This window comes from Cavia porcellus, unplaced genomic scaffold (genome assembly GCF_034190915.1).
Source record: "Cavia porcellus strain 051 isolate PalLab524CR breed Dunkin Hartley unplaced genomic scaffold, mCavPor4.1 scaffold_18, whole genome shotgun sequence".
Lineage (NCBI taxonomy): Eukaryota > Metazoa > Chordata > Mammalia > Rodentia > Caviidae > Cavia > Cavia porcellus.
The window spans coordinates 57,689,895-57,710,868 of record NW_026947501.1 but is presented as its reverse complement, the minus strand read 5'-3'; the positions used below and the strand labels follow the sequence as shown (position 1 = coordinate 57,710,868).

General features: G+C 53.8%; 1 protein-coding gene across 2 annotated transcripts; it reads left to right on the top strand.

Annotated features, from left to right (window-relative positions):
* Positions 1 to 547: 547 nt before the first annotated feature.
* Cplx1 (complexin 1) lies at positions 548 to 20,612 on the top strand. 2 transcript variants are annotated; one of them, XM_003465013.5, is made up of 4 exons: positions 548 to 686; positions 1,850 to 1,946; positions 16,978 to 17,153; positions 19,001 to 20,612. In XM_003465013.5, exons 2-4 carry the CDS (start codon positions 1,916 to 1,918, stop codon positions 19,196 to 19,198), a joined length of 405 nt encoding a protein of 134 aa, XP_003465061.2. In that variant the 5' UTR covers positions 548 to 686; positions 1,850 to 1,915; the 3' UTR covers positions 19,199 to 20,612. The 2 variants fall into 2 exon arrangements, with proteins under 2 accessions (XP_003465061.2, XP_023418761.1); XM_023562993.2 differs by having other exon boundaries at positions 571 to 686; positions 1,853 to 1,946.
* The last annotated feature ends 362 nt before the right edge of the window (positions 20,613 to 20,974 follow it).

Genomic DNA, 20,974 nt, shown 5'->3' with positions numbered 1-20,974 from the left:
GGGACTCCTGGGAAGCCCGGTACCCACTCTTGGCCTCTCTGCTGCCAGGGTGACCTCTGTGGAGGTCCCCATTGACCAGGGAGGAGGGGCCAAGGCACAGACAGTTGGGCTCCCAGGGTGGATGAGGCTCTGTGATAAGTGATGCAGTGTCCCTGCAGTGTCCACTGATGGCCATGAGCCTGCCTTGGCAGGAGCCCAGCGCTCCTGGTGTCCCCGCACGACCCTGGCCTGTCCGCCAGGGACCTGGGTAGGTGGGCCAGAGCCGACCTTACAGTGCCTACGCCCTACAGTGCAGCGGCGGGAAAATCAGGTCGGAAAGGGGGCAGGCTGGCATCTGCAGTGACCTTCAGGAGTCCCTGCCCGGTGTTCTGCACTGGGCGAGGGGGCTCAGCCTCCGACCCCAAGCAAGAGCCCGCAGCTCTAGGCGGGACAGGCCAGTGCGTTGGCAAAACAGGCTGGGGAGGGTTGGCTGGACTCGGGGGGTCTCGGGCCAGGCGCGGGCGTGGGGGCGGGGCGCGGCTGTCGCCTCTCCCGGAGCCACCGCCCTCCCTCCTCGTCATGCGGGACGCGGGCGGGGGGCGGACGCCTCCTGGTGACGCGCCCTCCTCCTGCCCTTCAGCGCCGCCGCAGCCGCCACATGGACCCCGCCGGCCCGAGCGCGCGCCGCCGCTGACTGCAGCCGGAAGGTAACTAACTGGTCCTCGCGATCCCCAGACCCCTTTGCTCCCAGACCCCTGCTTTGGCTCCTGGATTTCCCCGCATCTCCGGTCTATTCAGATCCTTTCGGCGCCCCCAGCGTCCCCCAGTACCTCTAGGTGCCGCGGGCTCCTGCTCAGCCCTGAACCCCCGCTCCCCACCTTGAGCCCCTAGGACCCCTGACTACCCTTTCCTTTACCCGCCCCATGTCCCCCGCTGAGCGGGCGCTGTCCACTGCGCGGTGCTGAAGCGGCCCGCGGTCCCTGGCCGCTTCTGAGTCCCTGCGCCTTGTTATTGCTGTCTGCATCCCTCTCCCGTTGCTCAGGACATCCCGAGGCCACCGGCTCGGCCCCCTGCCTGCCCACAGAGCCCAGGGTCCTGGTCAGGGCCTCTCAGGTCCCTTCCCCCAGGCAAGCGAAGTTTGGAAGAGAATAGCTTTGCGGCAAAGGCCATCTGGGATCTCTCCCATCACCACCCCGCCTTGAGTTCCCAAGGGGGTCTCTTTGGCTGCCCAGGGACAACTGTGAAGCAATAAGTCCCTTGGGACCTGGGCTTCTGTGCCAGGTGACACCCCTCAAGGCAGGGGCACTGCTGCATTATGGTCTTTTAGGAGGCCCCCACAGAATTGCCTAGTAGGCATTCCACACTCAATGCCCCCACCACTTTGGGGGCTATACCCCTGCATCCTCCTCTGTTCCCTCCCCTCGCCTCCCTGCCAATGCTATGCCGAGGGCCATAGAGGTCACTGGAGTCACCCAGGGACACAGCCCAACCTCTGGAAACTATCAGCTGCCACAGAGAGGGTCTGAGATCTGCCATTCTCCTCTTGCATCCTGTAGACAGACTACTGCCCCACATGTGGCCAGGATCACCCAGGGGCCGGTGACCAGAGGCGGCTGAGAGCAGGGCCATGACCTTCAAATGCCCTGGGCCCCACCCCCACTGCCTACAGCCTGGTGCAAGGCTTCTCTGTGGGCCCCAGTTGTGAGACCCCCAGTAACAGCTGAGAGCCAGGTAGGGAACACACAGGGCCAGCTGGGTAGGGTGCCCATCCTGGGCTGAGTTCGAGGACTGAAGCCTGGCAGCGAGGACCCTGGCAGGACCAGGGGACACAGAGGGTCTGAAGGAGGCCTTAACCCTGTGCTCTCCCCAGCAGGGACTCTGCCTCCTCCTATGTGAGTCCTGAACCCAGTGGTCACCGAGGAACCAAGCCATCATCATGGAGTTTGTGATGAAACAGGCCCTGGGAGGTAGGAGGGCTGGCTGGGTACAGGCACCCACTTGGTCATGCATGCCCAGTGTTGGGGGCCAGAGGAAAGAGGGGGGGTGCCCACGACCCCTCACTCACATCCGGCCTGGGCAGTACTGCAGTGGCAAAGCCATAACAGCAACACGGTGGGACAGGGTGGCACAGAGCCAGCTGTGGCCTTTGGCTAGGACTTACCTGGGTGAGGCCAGCATGTTCCCTTGGGAACCAGAGCTGGCTGGATACAGGACAGGAGAAGGTTCTTTGTGACTCTCAGTCTTGCAGGATGAAACACACATCCATGTGTGTTAGGACCTTGGCCTATGCAGCCTGGGACTGCCGCTGGACATGGTGCCCTGTCTCTGCCTGGCCCAGGGCCATCCTCATATAGCCAGAAACTGGGCCTAGGACTGGAGCTGGCAGGGGACGGTGATCTGAGTTCCTGCAGAGGAGCAGGGATTGTGGCAGGAGGGCTGGCATTTAATGGCAGGGGTGTCAGGTCAGCTCACCCGTCAGGCCTTGGCACTGTCGTGGGTGAGTCTCAGACCCCAGAGCTGCCTCCTGGGTTCCTCAGAGCTCCTGGGAGACACCTGCCCCACTGGTCACTGGCTACAGTGGGTTTCAGGCTCTGTGGGAGACACACAGACAGCAGCATGTCCCAGAGAGAGGGGGATAGGTAGATGTCCTACATCTCCAGAGGAATGCTGGCCACTGCCCCTCTCCCACCCAAGTCAAGAGGAGGCTACTGGCTTATAGGAGGCTGGTGATGTCACCACGTTGTTACAGGCCAGCATCCTGCGCTGGTTGGGACCTTGTTCTAAGCTGCCAGTTCCAGGCTGTTCCAGATAATTAATTAAGTGGCTAATTCAGGCCCTGAAGTGGGCTTTGAGAAAACCAGAATATCTGATTTGCCTGTCTACATGGCTGAAATTAGCTGAGTAATTGCCAGCCTGGGTTCCCTCTTTGTTCCATGTCAGCCCAAAGTTTCTCCTGTGGCAGCAGCAGTGCAGCTTCTTGGATGCCTTGGGAGCCCCAGGAGGGTGGCCGGAGTGGGCAGGGCTGTGGCACATAGGGTGGGAAACACTCTTGCCCTGGGCATGCGCTGTGACCGAAATATCGTCCACTTCTCCGAGCGGGCACAGCCACCAGGTCTGGGGCACCAGGTCCCTCTCACTCACAGGGATCAGCTTTGGTATCTCCACTGTGTGTGCAGCAGACAGGAAAGGGCCGGACACAGACGGAGGTTCCAGGTGGACAAAGCCTGGGGACAGACCAAGCCTGACACTGGGCAGCTGGAGGAGGCTGCAGAGAGACAAGGACAGGACAAAAAGGACAGCCACAAACAGATGGAGAAAGAGTGAAAAGGACTTGGGGCGCACAGGCACAGAGGGGCTCTGAGAAGAGAAGGGAGAGAGGAGGAGGAGGGGGGAGAGAGAAAGAGAGCAGAGACAGGAGGTGCTTGCTGAAGCACCCTAAGGCTTATGGTGGTGCTTGGACCTGCAGAACCAAGGCTGGAGGCAGTTGGGGAAGACCCTGGGCCAGTCCACACCTTGGCACTCCCTGTAACGGGGCTGGTCAAGCCCGGTCACTCTTGGCCTTCAGGCTGTCTTCCCACCACGGAGGAGAGAGTGGCCAGGCATACCTGGTGTCTGCGGCTCCAGGGTGCGCAGTTCTGAGCTGCTCACCTCAGTCCTACTGTGGAGTCCCCAGAACAGCTGGGCTCTACATGGTACTGTACTGTGGGGGAGCGCAGCCAGGATTTGGGGACCTGGGCAGGGCAAGGGCCTTGCACGCCTCTGCCCTGCCTGCTCTGCCTGGGTCCCCAGCAGGTTCCTGGGATTCTCTGCCCTCAGAGATACTGACAGAGTAAGGCTGGGTCCTCAGTAGAGCTACAGGCTGAACTGGGCTGCAGGAAGCAACAGGTGCAGAGGGGACACTCCAGGTGCGTGCGAGGGAGATGCTTCTGGACCAAGTAGCCTGGTGACAGTAACCTGAAGTGGCTCAGCCGTGCAGTTGGGGACCTGGTGGCGGCAAGTGTTGTCCTTGGTTCAGCTTTCATGCTCATCCTGCTTCTCACAGTCTCAAAGTGGCTGCTGCTGCTCCATCTGGCATCATAACCCCAATCAGAGGGAAAGCTAAGGAACAATCATTCACCTGCTCAGTGCTGTGTTTGAGAATCTCTTGGGGTTTCTTTTTAGGCATCCTGAGCTAGAAGTAGCTGAAGTGGTAAAGGCTAAGGTGGATACCTGGATCCCCAGAGGTCAGGAGCAGGGCATTGAGTGGGAAGTGCGGGTTTTCAGGCCCCTGCCTCTACCCCTCACAGGCAGTGTCCTCTTTTCCTGCAGGCATCAGCAGACACTTGAGGCTGAAATACCAACACTTGTACTTTGCGTGCTCTTAGCTGAGCAGAATTGCCTCTTGCCCCAAATCCTGGTGGCTGGAGGACCCTTGAGGGAGGCGCTTTGCTGAGCCCTGCAGGACAGTGCCCCTCAAACTCTGCGGCAGGGAGACAGCCCTTCTGTGTCCACTTGCTCTGGAGGATCCATATTAACAGCTCCTGTACGCATGCATGTGGCTAAGCCCTCACCCTGCAGGCCAGGCCAGGCTTGGTGCAGGGAAGTTAATCAGACAGGAATTAATGAAGCTTCTGACGGAAGCTGGCAACTCCAGGGCCCAGACCTTGAGAGCCTGGCCCAGCCCAGAAAGGCCCAGGAGAGTGGTGTTGGCTGGCGATCCCTGCCCTGGGGTGGGGTTGCCATGGGGCACAGGGCAAGTGCCCAGCCAGGGCAGGAAGCCAACAGCTGCGTCTTTCCAGACCCTGCCCCATCAGCCTGAGCTCTGGCCTCTGCAGCTGCCTACTGCTGTCCTCTCTCAGCAGCTGGTGACCAGGGGGACGTCCAGGGACACTGCTGAGCAGCACCCTTTTTACCTCTTGGACTGAGACAAGCACAGCCCCTGTCTGTAGGCTCAGGGCTTCTGGGTTCCTCTCCACAGGGCAGGTAGCCCACAGAGGCCAGCCTGCTGGTCCTGTGGGAGGGGTGAGCTCTGAGACCAAGGGTGCTGGACACTATCGGTGTTGGCGTGGCTGCTGAGCATGGCTGTGTGCACCCCAGGCCCAGGAACTGGAAGATGAGTTGGCTGTGGGCTCCTGCTGCTGAAGCCAACTCTGGGGGAGGCCTTCTGGCCCCGTGCTCTACCTGCAGCTGCCGCCACTGGCCTTGTCTGTGTCCTGCCCTTTCCATGGTGGCCCCTCTCCAGCCCTGGCCCTTTCCCCTGACACTTGCCTCCCTCCTCGGCACCCTCCACCATGGAGGCCAGATTCCTGGGGGGCACATCACACGGTGAACATGCGGTGAGGGTGAGCTGCAGGAGTCATAGCTGCCCTGAAGCTTGCGGCTACCATCTGTCACCGAGCCCGGCCTGGTGTGGGGCCCTAACTGGCACTTTCATCTTGCCCAAGTCCTTGGGCATCCTCTCCCTGGGCCAGGATGGCAGCACCTGGGGGTCCCCAGAGCAGCTATGGGGGGCAGAGCAGGCAGACTTCAGAGAGGGAAGGAGCCAAGGCTGCTGGCCCTCCAGGGGCGAGATCTAGAGGGACGGGCAGGAAATAGGCAGTGAGCTTGGCTTTGGGGCCAGGATGGCTTCCATGGGGCCTCAACCAGTCCCCGGGGCCTTGGTTGAGGCCCAGCACCCAAAGCCACTCAAGTGCCACAGCATATGCACCGAGGCCTCTGTGCCCCTCACCATGAGGCCACTGGTGGGCAAGGGGTTCAGGCCAGCATGACAGCTCTCAGGGGCAGGGCTGTGTCCACACCAGGACAGGAGTAGGCCCTCCAGCCAGAGTGTTTTTGCTTGCTTTTTTCGCTGAGCAGTGGGCAGCAGGTGGACGGCAGACTCCAGTCCTACCCAGTGGTCATCTCTACCGGGACCCTGAGGCCTCTTGGATGTGAGTTTGCTCCTTGGCCCAGAAAGCAAAAGGATTCTGGCTCTCTGGGGTGCCATGCTCTGCCACAACCCTCCTGGGGCCAGGATTCTGAGGGCAGTATGGGGAGGTGCCTGGGTCAGGCAACTCAGCAGGTGCATCGCCCACATCCTATTTGTAGAGATCTGTCACATCTTGTCCTTACTCAAAATTTCCTCCTAGAAGCCAAGTGTGGTGCATCTCTTATTCCAGTGACATTGGAAGCTGAGGCAGGAGGATCACTTGTGCCAGAAAGTTCAAGGCCAGTCTGGAGACACAGTGAGGCCCTGGCTGAAAAGCACAAATTGCCAAACATTCCTCTTACATAAAATTGCCATATGATGGCTTAGTCTCTGCCTGGACATCTACTTTGATGCCTCGTGTCGATCCACTGGGCCCCCACTATCCTTCTGTGGTTGTTTGGCTGCACTGTGCTCTGAAACACACAGAGCCTATTCTCCTCTCTCACGCCAGGGAGCTGACACCCTTCTGCCTGCAGGTCTGCCTAAGCCTGTCTTCTCTGGAAAACGCTTTCTTGCTAGATACAGTATTGCTCACCTGTCATCCCAGGACTCGGAGGCTGAGGCAGGAGGATTGCAAGTTCAAGCCCAGCCTGGCCACTTAATGACTTAGTGAGACCCTATTTCATCTTCACATATGGACTAGACTGAGTTCACATTTTGAAGTCTTATGCACACTGTGGAATCTGTGTGCCCAGGGCATCTGAATCCTTATGGATCTTTCATGTACTTTTTAAAAGTATGTGTTTTATTTTTGACTGAAATGTGGTCACCTGGGAGGATCCATAGCTCAGAGTCATACCGTCTCTCCCTGGAGCTTAGGGTCATCCAGATGTCCCTGCGATGGAGGCAACTGATGTTTTTTGTTAAATAGCAAAATTTCACTGTAGGGAACTGAAGCAATACAGAAAAGTACAAGGAAGAGATGTAGCTAACACAGATACCGGCCATTATGCAGGATGATATTTGTGGGGGAGGGAAGGGGGATGAACCATATTAGTGAATTTCCCTGCAGGAAACAGGAGGAGCCTGCTGGAGAGGGGAGCTGTGCAGGGTGGGTGCCACGGCCGCCCTGCCACTCACATCACCACAAACGCGGCATTGCTTAGGGCACTGTGAGGTCCCAGGCCAGGACGCACAGCCCAGACTTCGGAATGCTGCCTGCTTGGTCACAGGCTGTTAGTTTTGACCTCTGAGATACCGCTTTTCACTGCCCGGCAGCCGTGCTTCCACAAGGAGACCGTCGTGTGCATAACGTATCCTAATGGTTTTTCATGCCCTCCGCTCCCTCCATCCCTTGGCCCCCTTCCCATTTACAAAAAGTCAGTCTCCCTACTTTCTATTGTCTTTTAATTCACTTTATTTGTATTTTGGGTTTCTCAAATAAGAGAAACTGAGAAATATTTAAGCTTGAGTGTCTGGTTTATTTCCCTTAACATGGTCTCAAGGTGCATCTATTTTCCTACAGATGATGCAAGTTTATCTTACTGATGCTAGAGAAGTACCCCACTGTACGTAGAGACCACGTGTTCTTTATCCACACTTCTGCTGATGGGCATATAGGCCACTTATGAGGTTTAGCTATTATGAATTGTTGCTGCTATTTTATGCACGGTGCTGCTATAAACTTGAATATGCATGGATCCCTGTATTCCTGTAATATGTAATATTCCTGTAATATGATGTCTGTAACTTTTTTTTTGTTGGGGGGAGGGTACCAGGAATCGAACTCATGACCTTGCATTTGCCAGGCAGGTACTGTGCCGCTGAGCTCCATCCCCAACCCAGTGTCTTTAGCTCTTTTGGGAAGATATCTAGAAGGAAATAGCTGGGTCAGATGGAGTTTGCAGGTTAGCATTTTGAGGACTCTCTATACTGATTCCTACAGTGATTTACTAGTTTGTAATAGCGTGGAAGGGCATTTGTTATTAATTCATTTCTGTGATGGCCATTCTCTCAGTATTGTATAATTTGGTTGTGAAGGCTGACCTCCAGGACGTGATTGTTTTCAAGGCAGAGTCCCCAGGGCAGAATCTGGGTCCTGTGGTGTCAGGGTGACCCCCACTCCAACCCCAGTGCTCACAGATTCTGCATGGTGAGTGTTGGGCGGGGGCTCTGTCCCACTCAGAGAAGAGGCACGGGAGGGTGCATCTTGAATGTGGGTGACACCTGGCATTTGCCGCCATCTTCCCACTTGGGGTGTGGGTGTGGCGCTCGAGCTGGGGGGGCACATGCATTGTTAAGTACCCTGCAGTCTGTGATCCACAAAGCAGTGATGAGTCAACAAGCCTGAGGGGCTCCGTTGGGTGCTGTACTTCTTTCCATCCCCTGGCCAGGTAGGGTACACAGCTTCCCCCCCAACCCTCTGCCAGCTGATTCTTTCCCACGGATTCTCCCCTCACCCCCAGCAGCCCACAGTGGCACACTTTCGCATGGATGCCAGTTGTGGCTGGCCATGGCTCTGTCCTGGAGAACTGGCCTTTCCCACTGGACTGGTGACTGAGGCCTCAGCAGTTTGTTTGTGAAGCAATTTCTGGGTGTGCCTGGGTGAGCTGGGGTCTCTGTTCTCACTCATGGGATGCAGTTGGTCTGGGTAAAACGCCTGGTTGGAAAGGAATTCCTCGGAACTTTGAAGCCATTTCTCAGCTGTTCCAGCTCATGATGTTGCTGGTGAAAATTCAAAGGCCAATCCTATTTACACGGCTGTGGCCAAGACATCTGGTTAGTGTGTAAGTAATTAATATTACAGTCAAAGGCACATTACATGAATCCCCCTCAAAGCCCTTCCCCTGGCTTTGAACACCATTATTCATACCATCATTCTTGCCACTTTTCTGAAGCTGGTCTGGAGTTCTCTTTCCACAGCGTCTACGACGTGTGAGCAAAAATACAACAAATGCTGCTGCTGAGCACCATCAGCAGCTCATAAAAGCACGACCTAGTGTTCCCACCTGAGTTACCAGATCTGGCACTGTATGACTTCCGGCTCTTCCCTTAAGTTAAAATGACCAGGGAAATGTTTCGAATCATTTCAGGACATTGAGGCTGTCAGTTGGTTCTTTCCTAGCTTGTTCTTAGTATTTATCAGGGGAGGTCAGAATGTTAGATTAAGGATAATTTTCCCCACAATTTCATCCAGCTTTTCTTGTTATCCTGACAATGTGCTCATGATTATGACTTTTTCTCTTTGTCTTTTGGGAATACTTGGGGTAAAAGGAAAAGGTTGTCCAAGTTGAATAAAGAAATCAAGATCCATGCCTGCAATACCAGCCCTCAGGAGATTGAGGCAGGAAGATTGCTGTGAGTTCAAGGGCAGCCTGGGCTACATAGCGATTTCAAGGCCAGCCTGAACTGAATAGTGACAACCTGTCTCAAAAAATTGAAGGAAAAGAAAAAAAAAAAAAGAAAGAAAGCAAGCATCAAGAATGAATGAACCATTTGAAGGCAGAGAGAGTACCAGGTATAGTGGTGCTGGACTGTAATCCCAGTACTTGGGAGGCTGAGGCAGGAGGATTGCTGAACTCAGGGCCAACCAGAACAACACAATGAGACCCTGTCTCAAAAAGTAAAAAAGCAGGGCAAATATTTTGAGGAGGTTAATGGCCATGTGTCTTCTACTCTAATACATTTTTAGCAATTAATATCATGCCTTTATATACATGGTCTGATTTCTCAGGGGCATTTACAGTTCCTCTTTGATCATGGCATTCAGAAAATTTGAGATGTGGGCCTTGCTGTGGGTCTTGTTTTGTCCACTGTCGGTGAGGTATTCACTTTGGGAATACTTTTTGCCTGGCTTCCTGAAAATGTGTCTCCCCATCCTCTGTGCCCTCTGCAACTACTGAGCTCAGCTGTGGCCTCCCTGCCGAGCTCCAGTCTTTTTATGTTCTCTGTTCTGTTCACCTCTCTTTTGTTCTACTTTCTGAGGTGTTGCCAAATTTTATCTTCTAATATTTCAGCTGAATTTTAATTTTCTGCATTTATATCTTTCATATAGTATAAAAAGAGCTTTCTGGGTAAGGGTATTAGCGTGGGTCCCTTTACACCCCTGAGTGGTCCATCCACGCAGCAGGCAGCAGGCAGCCCGGTCTGTGAGCAGCCCCACCTCGGCTTTGTGTCTCACCCTGCACTGTGGCCTGTCCTGGCCCCAGCTTCTTTCCTTGCTAGAGATGTTCCCTGGGTGCCTGTCCCAAACCCCATGAATGCCTGGCTGGCCCTGCTGTGTCCAGGGAGCAGTGCTCTGGCCTTCCTGGTGGCCGTGGTTTTCTCTCTGCAGAAATGGACAGATGTGGATGCTGTGCACCCTGGAGATGGATTTGGGAGCAGCCGCGCCCTGGGGCTGAGGGAGGTGCTTCTTTCAGGACACTCACACTGCCCCTGTCCTCTCAGTGCCAAGGATGGGTTTCTACTGGGCACCTCTGGCTCAAACTCTCTGAGGAAGCCTTGCATCCTCTGATGCCTCTGTCGACTTGGGCATGAGGCTGAGTGGAGGAAAGGCAGTGGACCAATTTCTGTTACTCGAGTCACTTGTCCACGCGGGCTGTGGCAGACGGACCCAGGTTGGGCCTTCCTATGCTTCCCCTGGCAAAGACAGTGTGCAAGCCCAGGGAAGTCTCTTTCCCTGGATCACTGATCACATAGGGGTTGGGGTATGAACCTGTGATTTTGGGGACACACAGAGCCCATAGCTGAGTTGTACTCTCTGGTTCAGACACTGACTATGCTGTGACAAGGACCGTACACTCTTCCCCTAGGGTTTGGGCAGCCTTGACTCAGAAGAGGCTAGAGCTGGAAGAGGTACAGGGCTGGCATGGGGAGCAGAGAGGGCACAGGGATACTACCCACACTGGGAATGATGATGAGGTCCACAGGAGGTGGAGCACTATTCTGTCACGTTGAGAGGGCACAGACAGGCTGAAACAGAGCAGTATCTCAGTGAGTCAGTGTCTTCTTGTCATGTCCGCAAGGCAGACCTGGTCACACATCTCCAAACTGCACCCTGACAGTGCATAGCATAAATGACACCAACCGAGATCCAGTCAGACCTCTGCTGATCTAGAGTACATGTCTAGTTCACCTCTGTCTCTCTCTGTCTGCCCTCCTTTCTTTCTTGATACTGAGTCTCATTGTGTTGCCCAGGCTGGTCTCAAATCTTGAGTTAGAGCCATCCTCCTGCCTCAGCCTCCTGAGTGCTGGGACCACTGGCAGGTGCCACTGTGCCCAGCTCAATTCTACTTTTAATTACATGTTTTGAATAATAATAATAATAATGTGATTCAACATTTTTCATTTGCTTAGCAAAGTTTTGATTGTTTAGTAATCAGCATTCATGTTCATTGATGATTGATATATTTTAGATGAATTTTTGTTATTTACCAGTGCCTTCTGATGTTTGCCATTAACTTCAGGATTGTCTGGTGTTTCTGTTGTGTACATCCCTAAAGTTCAACCATGGGGCTGGATGTGGTGTCCTCAGGGGGTGTGTTTTCTTGTCTTTTTTTACCATGCCTGATAATTTTGGACAGAATCGAGCTGAGCTTCGAATGCACGAAGTCAGACAAAGCTAGCTGAGAAATAGACATACTTACCGTGGCAGGGTGAGTGATAAAGGGTGGCAGCTCCATAACCGGCAGACTGAAAAATTGCAAAAGCAATAGGGTGTGCAAGGCTGGAACAACATAGTGGCCAACCTAACCTACAGACATTACCAGTATCTGAACACAGCCAACCGGAAGCACATTCTGTCCAAGCACGCACAGAGCATCTGCAAAGGCAGGCCATATTCTGGGTTACAAAACAAATCCAGAAAATGTGAAAGGGTTCAAGTGATACAAACATGTGCTCTAGCCACAGCAGAATGAAATGAGAAGCAAATAGCAGAAATGTGTTGGTCAGTTTTCTGTTGCTATAACAGACCATCTGAGATAATCAACTTAAAGAGATGCAAGGTTTCTTGGGGCTCTAGTCCATGGTCATCTAGGCCTGTTGTTTTAGGGCAGCAGCAACATAGCACCTCAGGGCTGGAGTGTGGGGTATGATAGAGAGAGAAGCAGGCTGGGTCCCAACCTTCCCACCAGAGCACAGAGGCTGAGCTCCATTGCCCTAGAGCATCACCAGCTGGCAACCAAGCCTCTGGCACTTCAACTCAGGTAAAGAAAGACATCTGGAAAATTCCTAGATATCTAGTCATATCTAGTATGACTCTTTCTGAATGACCCATAGGACAAAGACTAAATCAGAAGGGAAATTAAAAGCATATTGAATGGAATGGAAATGAAAAACAACAACAAAAAGTCAAAATTTGTGTGCCTCTGCTCCTCACAGAGGAGGCGGGAGGGCACACTTCCCACCATTACTGTCCCTGGAGAAGCCAGCACAGCTCAGGTGCTCAAGGGGCTGTAATGACCCCACATTTGGGGGTGTACTGGATAGGACCTGAGGAAACCTGAATGGACAGTGGACACCAGCAAGCACTGCGCCCACCTCGGGGATGCCCTGACTATGGCTTCTCCGACAGGGAGGTGGACTTGGGAAGCAGCGGCACTGCCTCTTACTGTAATTACTCTGTGAACCTAACAGTCCTCGGAGCCTTTCTTGAAAACATGCAAAGAATTGGGACAGCTGCTCCCCTCAGATTTAAACACCTAAATCAAAAATGGGCATCTGAGGTAAATACACGCTTTTCAGAGGAAGAAATACAAACAGTAAATAAATATGTGAAAAAAAGTTCAGGCTGGGGATTGAGCTCAGCAGTATAAGCACCTGCTTGGCAAGCGCAGGGTTCTAAGTTTGATATCCAATACAAAAAAAAAAAAAAAAATTCAACATCACTGGTCATTCAAGAGATGCAAATTAAAACGACACTGAGATTCCACCTCACCCCCCCAAAAAGGACTAAGTCAACCAGTAACAAACGCTGGTGGGCTGTGGGGGAAAAGGAACGATTCTCCACTGTTGGTCAGAGTGAAGACTGGTGTAATCACTGTGGAAATCAGTGTGGAGATTCCTCAGAAAACTAGGACTAGAGGTCCCATTTGACTCAGCTATTCCTCTTCTGGTTATCTGCCCAGAATTAAAAACATCATACCACAAGGGATGTATGTGCACCCATGTTTATAGCAGCACAGTTTGTAATAGCCAGATCTTAGGAACAACCTAAATGCTCATCGACTGAGCAATGGATAAAAATGATGTGATATTTTTATACAATAGAGCATGGCTCAACTATTAAGAAGGATAAACTGGAGAATTTATGGGTAAATGGATACAACTTTATTTATTTATTTATTTATTTGTCTTTTTCATTTTTATTGGTACTGGGGATTGAACTCACAACCGCCAGCTTGTAAGGCAGGCGCTTATGCCACTTAGCTAAATCCCCAGCCCCAGGATGCAACTTTAGATCATAGGCATATGTGAAATAAATCAGACACGTGCAAACATCGTATTATCTCAATAGTGTGAGACACTGAAACTATATATATATATATATATGATAGTTAAGATAATTATACTACTGATTTCTTCAAGTTCACTGAGGTGAAAGATTTGTCCTGGTATTGTTCGGACAATTGAATGTAGATGTCTTGTGCTCTGGGTGAATGATTTGGGGATGACAAGGTGCAATGTATTTACCAGTTGCCTCTTGATTGATGTGGAGTTTTTTCTCTTTGAAATAAAATGGATTTGAAAAAACAAAACAAAAAAGGAATAGCTGCACCCACAAGGAGGGCAGGATAGCATGTGAAAAGGCACTAGGTATCCTTGGCTTGAAGAAAACACAGCTCAAAGCTGCAGGAGGCCGGGTCACACTCATTACCAGGCCAGCCAGCTCTGTAGGAGCTTAAAGTGGTGCGGCCAGTTAGGAAAGTTCAGCTGTTTCTTTTCCTTTCCTTTCTTCCTCCTTCCCTCTTTGTTCTCTCACTGTTTCTCCCTTTTTTCTCTTCCTTCCTTCCTTCCTTCCCTTTTTCTTTTTCTTTCATGCTGAGAAATGAACTCAGGGACTTCACATCCATTCCTTTTGCTAATTTTTGATTTATGAGACAAGAGCTCACTAAGTCACTGAGTTGCCCAGGTTGGGCTTAAACTTTTGATTCTGCCTCAGCCTCCAGACAGCTGGGATTACTGGCATGCACCATGTGTGACTTGCTTGACTGCTTCCTACAAGTGAAATCTGGGCTCCTGTGTGATTTTGTCGCCTGTGTGGTCCTTTTTAAGGGCAGTGACCATGCAGTGCACAAATGTCCACAGCTCAGGGCCACCAGGTATGGAGGACCCATGGGTGCCAGCTGGGAGGACAGGTCAGGGTGGATGCAGCAACAGAGAAGCCAGCTGGCCACATCTGTGGTTTCCAGGCTTCTTCTGTGGAGGTCCATGAAGCACTGAGGCACAGCCTAGAGTGAGGGGTGGATTTGCACCATGGGGGTGCAGATGGGAGGAGCCACACAGGCTGCCAAGGACCCCCTGGGTGATGTTCTCGGGTCTTGGTGTGTTCACATCACTGTCCTGTGCCAAGCACACTAACGTATCCCTGCCGTTGGTCTTCGTGTATGACTCCTGCCTATGTCCTGCTGGGCCACAGGTTCTTCCCTGTGGTGTTGAGGCTGATTAGGGGAGAGGATGTGGCCACCTGGAGCCTTTCCCAGAGGAACAGGGAGGCTCAACCAGCCTGGTTGTCACCCCTGCCTGCCTGCCTGGCTACAGGGACAGGTGGGTGCTTGGGGTGGTAACCCCGTATCTGTCTCTGCTCTTATGTTTGGCTGATGTTCCCACCGGACTTGGGCCCCACTCTGTCTCCTTCTGTCCCTGTCGCTGTCCTTTTCTCCTCTGCCTTAGTTTCTCCCTCTACTCCTCCTCAGCTGGCAACACTTGTGCTGATTTATAAAAATAACCCAGAGGATTTCCTTTTTTCCTCCATTCCAAGAACACTCTAAATATTGTGGGAATTATCTGCTGCTTGAATGTTTGAGTGATCCCATCTGTGAATTCTTAGACATCATTGTGTCTTTTACATTCTTTTGAAAATGAATTTTGTACAAGGCCTCAGGGGACTGTGTACTGGGGGTGAGTTGCTGCATCCCTGGCCCTGTCACCCCTGCTCTGGTCATTTCCCTAGCTCAGGCTTCTCCTGCTGCGCCCATGTCTCTCACCGGGGCCTTTCCTTGTTTTGTCAGCTAGGCCTTCCCAAGGCACCTGGTCCTGTAGGTTGAGGCATTGCATCTTCTGCAGAGTCCTGCAGAGGTGCAGCTGCTCTGAGTATCACCTGTGTTACCTCTCAGCTGACAGGGGTCTTGCACTCTGAGGCTGGGTGGTGGATCACAAACTTGTCCTTACTTTGAGAGCTGTTTATGTGGCCCAGCATGTTCCTGGAAGCTGGAATTATAAGTCACTTAAAGTGTGTATTTCTCTTTATTGTGAGGAGAACACAAACATCACCCTTTCAACTAGTTTTAAAGTACGTAGGTCTGGAGGCTGGAGATTTAGCTCAGCGGCATAAGCACCTACCTTGCAAGTGTGCAGTAGTGAGTTTGATCCCTGGTATCGATAAAAACAAAAAAGACAAAAAAAAAAAAAAAAAAAAAAAGTACATAGGTCCGTGGCATCAGACACATTGCCTGTGTTGTGAGAACCATGTCTCCTTCCAGAGGCTTCCTCTCTGACCCCGCAGGAAGGGGTGCCGCCTGTCCCAGCCTCAGTGCATCTGACCAGGTGATGTCCTCTTCCTGGGACACCTCCCCTCCCTGCCTCTCCTCTCCCCTCCCTTCCCCTCCTCTACCCTTTCCTCTTCCCTGTGCGCTCTCTTTTCTGAGTCCCTCCTCTTTCTTCCCCCTCTCCTCCCTATCCTACATCCTCATCCCTTTCCCTTCTCCCCCTACTCCTACCTTCCTCTTCTCAGGTCATGGGCTTCACTCCCTTTGTTATGGTTTGTGTGTAGATGTCCCCTCAAAGCCTCAAGCAATCATGCATAGATGGGGCTTTTTCAGAGGTGGCTGGATCTAGAGTGTGTGATTGACTTATGTACAATGTGAGGATTAAAGATGTGTGATTACTCAATCAGTCCACTGATTGGTTTGACATCACCCTAATCCCAGAGGCCCCTCCTCCTAGGGGAGGTGAGCGCATGTGAAGACAGGGTTCTCTTCCACCTACACCCACAAAGGCAGAGTGGTCTCTCCAGGGCTCCTAGGGGAGGAAAAAGCACTCCAGATCCAGCTGTGGGGAGGGCAGGGCATGGGAAAGATTCCACAGGGTCACTGGGTTCCAAGATGGATGCTGGCTGTGGACATGAGAGGTATGAGCCACCCACTCCTCTCCTAGGGTTGGTTTACATGAAGTCCTGGTCTCTGATCTCCTTTAGTTTGGGCACTCCTGGCAAGGATAGTGTCAGAAAGGGCCCCGCACCATGCATGGTAAGGCCAAGGCACTATGGGGGTGGCTGGAGCAGGGCTGGGTCTGGGTTCGGAAGCTGGCAGTACCCTGCTGTGCCCGGTGGGCAGGGGCCAGTCTCAGGGATGAGCCCAGGGCTGCCCGTGTCTGGGTGCTATGCTACTCAGCTCACCAGATCAGATGAGGGCCAGGGCTTGCAGCTGCAGTGGGAGGCCGTAATTATAGGTTTCCTTCTTGCAGGCCCAGCAGCAGGGCGTGTGGGGAGGGTTGTGGGGCCTGCGAATCAAGCACTCACAGTGGGAGGGATGCCTTGTGCTGAGCCACTCACAGCATCTGCCCAGCCAAGGATGCAGCAGCCCAGGCAGAAGCTGTCCTGCCATGAACCTGCACCCCACTGCACCTGTCCTTGGGCTACACGGGGAGGCCTGGGAAGCAGACCACAGCTGTGCACCACAGACACACAACTGCAACACAGCCATACCCTCCAGTCCAAATCCCATTTAAACCGCCGGCTGCTGCCCGAGTGTAGATCCACACATGTACTGCACATACACACACACACACTACACTCTCACCAGACAGCACTGAGCCTCTCCCCTAGAGGGACACTGGCATCTGACCCAAGACATGGAAGTCCTGAAAGTCTGATTCTGCCTTTCTGTCCCCAGGGGCTACCAAGGACATGGGGAAGATGCTAGGGGGTGATGAGGAGAAGGACCCCGATGCAGCTAAGAAGGAAGAGGAGCGCCAGGAGGCACTGCGGCAGGCGGAGGAGGAGCGCAAGGCCAAGTATGCCAAGATGGAGGCTGAGCGAGAGGTCATGCGGCAGGGCATTCGTGACAAGGTGGGCACCAGGCACATATGGGGCAGGGGCCATGCTCTCTCAGGCCAGCCCGGGCTTCCTCCCACCTCTGTACAGCTCTGGGGAATCCCAGGTGGATGTGGCTCATGTTGGGGGGTCAGCACCCTCTTTTCCTGCAGGGGGGCTGTCCTGGGATCCTGGCACGCAGGGAGGTATAGGGAGGGGTGGGTCCACCCATCAGGTGTGTGGCCTGTCAGGGTTTGCCCCCAAGGCTCAGGGCATGGCGTCAGGCACCCAGGGCTAGTTCCTCTGCAATTTGCAAGATGGGTAGGTGGCAATCTGAGGGATATGGTGAACATGTCCTCTGGGTACTGTTGCTGGATGCAGTTGCCTGGCATCTTTGATCCTAGTCCATGTGGGGCTGGCTTTTGACTCTGGAGATGGCCTGATTCCATCCCTGGCCAAATGACCCCAACTCTCAAATTCAGTAGAGGCAGCTGCAGGCTCAGAATGACCCTAAGTCTCCGTGTACAGACTGGACTCAGGCCAAGCTGGGTGACCCATATCCCAGCCTTATGTCCAGCACCACTGACCTGGTGGCTCAACCCTGTGGAAGGCTCCCTGCCCCACCACCTCCAGATGCCTCCATGTGTCAGGAGCAGAGTCTGCACCCTGGTTGGAGTGAGGCCCCACCTCGTTCTGCCACCTTCCCAGTCCACAGAGTCCATAGGACCTGGGCACAGGCCTAGCGCTAACCTGGGAACAGGACCAGTGAGTGCCCCAGCCCCTCTTACCCCACTGGCAGGGCATTGGGCAACACGGTGACTGCCGCCAGCACTGCCCTGCTATAACAGTGCCATGGTCATGGGGTTAGGGGCGTGGTGCCCTGGGATTCCAACTGGAGGTGCCCCCTGCCTCTTTACACCCAGAGACACCTGCACCCCGCAGGGAAGAGACAGCTGCCTCCATGGAGACATCTCTGGGACATCCCCTCTAGTGCATTCTGTGTACTTCTACACAGTACACAAAATGGGGCAATCCTCCCTGCTCGGGTGGTTTCTTGAACCTGAGGTCTGGGACCAGGACCTAGCTGAGGGTGGTCTGTGACCCTCAACTCTGGGGCCAGCTTGCTCCGCTGTCTCCATGTGAAGGGTTCGCTGTCAGCTGGCTCTGGCCTCCCCAGGTTTCTTGCACTTGCTCCAAGAGGGTTTGGGCAGGGTGGGCATGGAGGCATTGAAACCAAGGCTGCTGAACCCAGACACCTTCCAGCAGAAATTCATCCCCTGGGTACTAGAGGCCTAGAGAGGTCCCTGCTGCTGCTTCCAGCTCCCTGTGGCTTCTGTGATGGCAGCACTCTCCCAAGTCTGTCTGTTCTGAGTCTGTGTGCTCTTTCTGTCTCTTGAAAGATGCTCTCATTGGATTTAGGGCTCCCTCAACCCAGGATGAGCTTATCTCCATACTTGCCTTAGTTACTCTACAAAAACCATTTCCAACTACAGTCATGCTCAGAGTTCAAGGTGACACGTGACATCCACTGCAGAGGGACACTGGGGATGGGCATGTAGGACACAGAGGTAGTAGAGGCCTGGCATCTTGCTGTGTTGCTGAGGCCACATCTAGGGCCCCTGCTGAGGCCTTGTCCTTGTCATGGCGAGGGACCCTGGCCAGGCCTCCAGTGGAGGACTAGGGGACAGGTCCACCTTGCAGGGAACTTGAAGTCTGCTGCTGCTTTTTTTTACCCAGGGCAGCTTTCAGGTGCCCTTGTGCTCTGTGGGGCCCCGAGCTCCTCTAGGGAACCCCTTCTCCTGAGGTGTTCCTATGTGAGGTGGGCTGGACTTCCCTTGGGCCTTTCTCTCTGGGTGTCAGCCACTTGACCCCCCTCCCCGCAGTATGGCATCAAGAAGAAGGAAGAACGTGAAGCTGAGGCCCAGGCTGCCATGGAGGCCAACTCAGAGGGCAGCCTGACCCGGCCCAAGAAGGCTATCCCACCGGGATGCGGTGATGAGCCAGAGGAGGAGGACGAGAGCATCCTGGACACAGTCATCAAGTACCTGCCTGGGCCACTGCAGGACATGTTCAAGAAGTAACACGGCCTGGCAGCCGGGAGCCGAAGCCCCTACCTGCCCCCTGTACAGACCCTCTCAGAGGCCCCCAGGGACATCGGGAGCAGCACGGCTCTCATGCCACTATAAGCCATAGTCCTAGGTCCACCCTTCCCGTGCTCCTCCCGTGCTCCTCCCACACTGACCGACACAGCCCCCCATGCTGGTTGGACCCCCCTGCCCACGCATCCACCACCCAGGGTCACCCCAGGACCAGCCCCTCATCCATGCTGGGTGTGGTCCATGCAACATGGGTAGCTGTGGGGTTTGAACTCAGGAGCACAGCCATAGTTGGGGGTGGGTATCTGGGTAGGGCAGCAGCGGCACCTGGCCCATCACACACGACCTGGGTTGCTGGGCCTGATAAACCCTGCTTCTGTCTTCCTGTCTGTTCTGCTGCCCATGCCAGCCCGCCCAGGCCTTGCTGTCTGTGTCCACAGGTCTCTTTCTGTCTTTCCCTCCCTCCTCTGGGAGGCTCGCCTCAGCCTGTTCCCATCTCAACCAAGGGAAACAAAGAAACAGGTCCAGAGTTCTGTTACCTGTGCAGCGCATGCTTTCGACCTGCTCCTCCCTGGCACTGTGGTCCCAAAGGGGCTCCTCCCCTTGCCAGGGGACACCTGCACTCCAATGCTTTGGAGACCTGAGAACATCAAGAGGGGTGCTGACAGATGGGTGCAGGGGCTCAACTGTTCCTGCCCTTCTTCGTGGAATGGTGTAGGCCCCAGGTAGGGGCTGAGGGGCTCCCTGCGCCCAGACCAACAGACCCAAGGGAATTGGCAGAAAGACCCTAGTGCATTGTGTCCACCTTCCTGTGCCCCTCCCTCGTTTGCCTCCCCCATGTTTAATTTGCATCACAATATGTTGAATCTCAGGTAAATGAGGTCTTCAGTATTTGATGAGTTTTATCTTGACAGAAAGGCTGTTGCCTCGCCCGACCCCTAGCCCTTTCTGTCTACATCAAAACTGCATTCAGTGTCCATGGGGTGGCAAGCCAGGGCCATAGCATGACACTGATCTTCATGACCTTACATAGTTCTTAGAGAAGCCATATCAATTAGACTGCAATACTAACCACGGACACCCTTCCGTCCAAAGAGGCGAAGCATGCCCGGCGCCTGCGCCCTGCTCGCCCCTGCCATCTTTTGCTCCTCTTAGGTCCACGTCTTTTTAAAATGCTTGTTTCCACGTTGAAAAGCCAGCTCTGAGCAGCCTGGGTGTTCTCTCATGTCAATTCCAAATCCGTGGCCAGTGCATGGGTGCCCAGGGCCGCCGAGCTTAGCTAGATTTGTGGGTGTCACTGTCTGTTTGTCTGCACCTGGCCTCCTCCTGCATGTCGGAGCCCTTGTGTGTGGTCTCTCTGGATGGAATCACAGCCAATAAACAGTGATTTCACACCGTGTGGCTGTCTATCAAGTCCCCACTCTGGCTGGATGACATCTTCCTGCCCCATCAGGTAGAAGATACCTCCTCTTGCTGGGGCAAATACTGGGTGTCAGGTCCTGACATATCCCCTGAGGGCAAGCCTCACCTATTATCCCTGTCTGGAAGGCTGCCTGTACTTTTGAGGCCTGTGGCAGCTCTAGGCAGTCAGACTAGGGGGAGCTTGGAGTCCATGCTTACACTGTTGAGTCTTCCCCAGCCCCTCTCCTCTGCAGCTCTGGGTCCCATATTTTTCAGGGCTAGGGCTGAGACCAGATAACACTTGCCTCCCCTCTGGGGGTCATGCCCATGCCCAGTCCACCCTGATGCTCAGTCCCATCC

Excerpts from the sequence above, each read along its gene's own strand:
- Cplx1 (XM_003465013.5), top strand. The coding sequence starts at position 1,916 with ATGGAGTTTGTGATGAAACAGGCCCTGGGAG. Across the intron at positions 1,947-16,977 it reads GATGAAACAGGCCCTGGGAG|GGGCTACCAAGGACATGGGG; the intron begins GTAGGAGGGCTG and ends TTCTGTCCCCAG. Across the intron at positions 17,154-19,000 it reads GGCAGGGCATTCGTGACAAG|TATGGCATCAAGAAGAAGGA; the intron begins GTGGGCACCAGG and ends CCCTCCCCGCAG.